The sequence below is a fragment of the Chionomys nivalis genome, chromosome 4 (assembly GCF_950005125.1).
Source record: "Chionomys nivalis chromosome 4, mChiNiv1.1, whole genome shotgun sequence".
Taxonomy (NCBI): Eukaryota; Metazoa; Chordata; class Mammalia; order Rodentia; family Cricetidae; genus Chionomys; species Chionomys nivalis.
This window is the reverse complement of record NC_080089.1, coordinates 86,662,473-86,667,494: the sequence shown is the minus strand read 5'-3', so window position 1 is coordinate 86,667,494 and position 5,022 is coordinate 86,662,473. Positions and strand designations below refer to the sequence as shown.

Genomic DNA, 5,022 nt, shown 5'->3' with positions numbered 1-5,022 from the left:
GGAACCCCTCTAGAGTCAAGTCTCTTGCCACCCCTAAAATGGCTCCCTTAATTAAGATATCTACTACCCTGCTCGCATATCCAACCCTCCTCCATCCCAACAATCCCATTCCCTCAAGCTCTCCCCATCCTCCCCTTCTCCCTTCTCTCTCTGGGCAGGTGTTGGGAGCACGGGGAGTGGTAGGGAGAAGGGGAGATGGGGAGACAGAAGTTCTTTTATTGTAAAGGATTGTTTTGGCTATCCTGCGTTTTTTGATTTTCCATATGAAGTTGAGTACTGTTCTTTCGAGGTCTTTGAAGAATTTTGCTGGGATTTTGATGGGCATTGCGTTGAATCTGTGTTCATTTCTATTTCTTTGTTTGCATGTAAAATGATCATGTGAATAAATAAGATTAAAATGTGACTAACATAGAAAAATTTGGGGGGAGCTATAATATTTGTGTTTGCAAAGGTTATCTCATTGTTGAAGAGTACCTTTGGTCATTTCATCAATGAAGACACTCACCTTGGAACTAGTTGAACCTTTCAGTCAGTCCACTGAGGGCAAGGGCATAGAGTTCTGGTTTCATAGCCAGGGGCTTGCTCAGTTGAACTGACTCACTCCTGCAAGGAGAAGAAAATATTGACTTGCATGGTGCTAAATATATCATCACAGTGATTGGGAAAAACCAAGTCAGCCAAATGGCTCAGGCAATAAATCCCTTGATACACAAGAATGACAACTTGAGTTATTCCTTGGAACTCATGGTGGAAGGAGAGCACTGTACCCTCAAAGTTGCCTTCTGATCTCCACACACGTGCAATGGCTCTTGTGCATTCACATGAACACACATTCACACACACATCAATATACCAAATCAAATAAAAATATCCCAAACATATCATACACAAACAATTGAGTATCTTCTATATAAAATATATCTGCACTTTGCTAAGGCACATTAGTCAATTTTATAACATATTTCAGAATATCATGGCTTTCACTGATAGGTAAACTCACCTTCTGAATATGTCATCCAAATCCTGCAAAGAAAGCAAGAAAAATTTAGATTACTGAAGAAAGGGCATACAAGGTTTGTTTACAAAGTTCAGATAAATGTCAATCACCATAAAAATAACCATTCCCTATGTGTCCTGAAAATTTATATTATGTCTCAGGATAATGCCAATGAGGGTGATTAGCAGAATTTGAATTCTTGATGAAATCAGATGGTAAGAACAAAAATTGAGAAGTACATTGGTATTAAATGTACATTGCTTTTGAGCCCCCAAGTATCTGAAAAGTTAATATTCCCTGAGTTTGAACACAACATATAGAGGGATACGTTAACTAAGGGTACTTCAGAAGTATGACGTCACACCTGTATGGTGCCTCATGCCTGTAATTCTAGAATTGGGGGTTTAGAGGCTTTATTACTGTCGGTTGGAGGTTAACATACACCACAGAATAGGATTGCATCTCAAAATACAAACCTCCCAAAGAACTCTCAAAAACACAACTTTCAAACAGAAGAAATTAGTTTTCTCTAAAATTGTTCAAATAGCCAAGTAGAGATAATGAAATTTTAAGACAAAAAGCCCAGAATTTGAGTTTCTGAGAAGCAAGCTACAAAACCAACCTATCAGGACATAGTCCTTGGGGAATCTACTGACACTGTTTCAAAATGTGTGTTCTTGCAATATTACAGACTTAGTGTCTCCAGATGTTCATGAAAGGGAAACCCCCTAACAGAAATTCAGGGAATATTGGAAGCTATCTTAAATCAGTGTTGGCTTAAGGCAATAAAGCCTTTTCCTGCACACCTCATGCTCACCTGGAGCAGTACCACATACGACTCCTGAGACATTGCCATCAGCTCTCGATACACTTCTCTTAATTGTTTGCTTTTTTGGACCATCATGGCTTCACTTTTTCCGAGTTTCTCTAAATAATAATTGGCTTCTTTTTTCATACACTCAATATTTTCTTCTTCCTGTTTACTGGGGAGTGGATACCATCTCCTGTACTTTGCCCTTATCATTTCTTCTCTTATAATCAAGCGGATCTGAAAAAAGGGACATTATCAATTATATTAGCAAATATTTTATCCTTCTACACTTAAATTTGACAAATGATTTATATCACTGTGCTCATAGACTCTGGTGGACTATGCCAACACTTATCAGAAAATGTAAATTCCTGGGTTTCATTTCTTTCTTCTTCATTAATTACACAGACAACCAAATCCTAAGCATTTTCACCTATATAAGCGTTCCAGGGTGCCTGAAGATATTTATTGATAATTCATATTTTACTCAAATATGAAACTCTGCATGTAGCAATTACAACTCACAGTACAGTACTGGAGTCTAATGCAGCATGCTGAACTGTCAGCAATTCACTCATTAGTCTCAGACTCTTCTGCCATACAGCCAGACCATTATTTCCACGTGCAGAGGTCTATTTTACTCTCAGAATTAGAGATCATCAGAAGATGTTTTCCTAGCATCACATCCTATGCCTTATACTCAAATCTTGAATGATGATTTTTTAAAACAATTGCCTCAATCACAATTTCTGCATGAATCTCTTACTCACCTTCCACAGAGTTATCAGTCTTTTCTCTGCCTCCAGATTCTCGTCATTTTCTTGGATCTTCTCCCATAATGATTCCATTTGCTTCAGAAGTCTCTCCTGAAAGAAACAATGAATATCAAATTTTGATAAGCATTAATGATGGACAGACTCAAGGACAATAAATACAATAACTTTAGTGAAAGTAGAAGGATTACAATGATTTCTTTCTACATTGCAACTGAGAGGTTTAGATTTAAGAACATAGAATAGAAAAAAATGCCTTTTGCTCAGGTAAACTGATTAATAACTATGACTAATATCTGATGAATTTGTATACAATTGGGATTCCCAGATGTTTCTCTCTAGCTGACTCCAACATACTTTTTTCCAATTTAGTCTCTAGTCTCAGACAATTTAAGTATATTAATATTATATATTAGTATATTTTAGCATTTCACTTCCCAGAGACTTAGGCATAATGCATCACAAAATACACGTGATCTTTACACTCATGGGTCTTCTACGAGATGTCTACACTCATAGTCACTCTTTCTTTTAATAAAGTGCCACCACATGGAAAAACAATGGCTTTGTCATAATCAAGACCAGCATCTTCCTGTAGTCTGCTAATCCTCACTCTCCAGCTTTCACATTCTCTCAGAAGCATCACTTACCAATTGACCCTCAGCAGCTGCTTCAATGGGACAGTGTCTGTGACCTCTGTGCTCGTGGGAGTCAGAACAGGGTTGACAGAGGTAGATCCTGTTCTCCATACAGAAGATCCCCTTGGTCTCCTTGTGGGTCACACACTTATGTTCCTCAGAGCTCAGGTACTTCTTGAGGCTGGCTTGTCTGGCAATGGACACCAGCTTCTTCAGAACAATATTCGTTCTGAAGTCCTTCTGCTGGGATGGTTCTCTACACATAGGACACTGGACAGAAACGTGGCTGTCTTCCCAGGAAAGATGAAGGCAGGCTCGACAGAAGCTGTGGCCACAGCTTATGGTGACTGGGTCTGTAAGGTAGCTCATGCAGATGAAGCAGTTGAGCTCTTCCTGGAAGGCTTTTGAGAGGTCTGACTCCATTTTTTCTGAAGGAAGAAAGGCAGAATTGCTATTATTGGACCCCAGAGAAGGAAGAAACTGCACAAAATTTGATTCAAGTTGTGATTTGGTTCTGTGTATGTCAAAAAAGGCTTGATTTTTCCATGACAAAATTTCAAGTTAAGTATAAGATTACAGTTACTAGTATTTCTCTTCTTGAGATAAATACAAACTGATCTGATAACCTGTACTCTAACATCTGCACCTTTTTTGGAGACTCCATTAAGTTGGCATATTTGTCAAATTTGTTAAATAACAGGCTCTCTCAGTGATTATGAAAAATATACACTGGAGTGAACATACTCCTTCAATTCCATGTGTTCGTCTTTCACTCCAGATATATATAGGTTTAACACCTCACTTTTTTGTCTTTCCAAGAAAATACTCCCTACTTAACAAAATACCTAGTAAATAATTTGTTTTGATTTTTGATTTTAGCATCTTACTCATTCACATCCCATTTTCCTGTCCCTTGATACATAAAAGCCAATATTAATTATTTGTCTTCCTTCTGCTGCAAATACCCAACATGAATACGAATTTATAATTCAAAAAATATTGCCCATTATGGTGGGGAATAAATGGTGGCAGGAGTCTTAGATACCTGGTCTTATGGCCTCCAACATCAGGAAAGAGAAAGCAAGCAACACTTGTTATTCAACTCCTCCTCCCTTTTTTTCTTCAGTTTGAGACCTCTAACCATGGAATTGTGAAATGACCTCATAAGTGTTTAGTGTGGTTCTTCCAAATGGCAGTAAATCTATCCCAAATAATTCTTCACAGACATGCCCAGAGGTTTCCAAGTCTATATTAAAGCCCATCAAGTCGAATACTAGGGAACTCTCTGGGGAGACTTGTATGCTTACCAAAGATACAATTCCTACTTGAGTTTATAGGATAAATCCTAGAGGCATGAATGAAGCTCTCATAAGTATTTGAATCTTGGTTAACTAATCAACAGGTGCCCATTCCCCTTCTCTTTGAATATCTACACAAATCAAGAATCTTGGTTTGAATGAGGCAAATATTCCAAAATAACTTAAGCGTCCAGGTTCTAAAGTATATATAGTCACTGGTTTTAGTTGGTTGTCCTGTATGCCTCAAAAACCAGGACTCATACTCACTGTACAGATTAATTTAGAAGAGACTGTGATTCCAATGCTGCCTTGCTTAACTGACGGTCATCCTTCAGAATTTTATGCACTATAGTAGGTACTTCAATCCAAAATAATTTATAAGCACACAGATATAATGAAAAATGAACACAGAATTGAAAAATTGTGCCAGATTTTCACTAGACTTTGCTTTCATGAATAGAATAGTGTGATTGGTTTTCTCTATTAAATTAGAGAAATAAATCAC

General features: G+C 37.6%; 1 protein-coding gene across 1 annotated transcript; it reads right to left on the bottom strand.

Annotated features, from left to right (window-relative positions):
* Positions 1 to 512: 512 nt before the first annotated feature.
* On the bottom strand, positions 513 to 3,642 carry LOC130873553 (tripartite motif-containing protein 43-like). The gene is made up of 5 exons (XM_057768394.1): positions 3,232 to 3,642; positions 2,579 to 2,674; positions 1,815 to 2,045; positions 1,001 to 1,023; positions 513 to 603 (listed from the first exon to the last, which is right to left on the bottom strand). The coding sequence occupies exons 1-5, from the start codon at positions 3,640 to 3,642 to the stop codon at positions 513 to 515; spliced, it is 852 nt and encodes a 283-aa protein (XP_057624377.1).
* Positions 3,643 to 5,022: the final 1,380 nt, after the last annotated feature.

Bases quoted from the DNA above. Each gene is read 5' to 3' on its own strand.
- LOC130873553 (XM_057768394.1), bottom strand. From the start codon at position 3,642: ATGGAGTCAGACCTCTCAAAAGCCTTCCAGGAAGAGCTCAACTGCTTC. The intron at 2,046-2,578 runs GTGAGTAAGAGA...CCCTTTTTTCAG, and splicing joins GACTGATAACTCTGTGGAAG to ATCCGCTTGATTATAAGAGA. The intron at 604-1,000 runs GTGAGTTTACCT...TTCTCCTTGCAG, and splicing joins TTGGATGACATATTCAGAAG to GAGTGAGTCAGTTCAACTGA.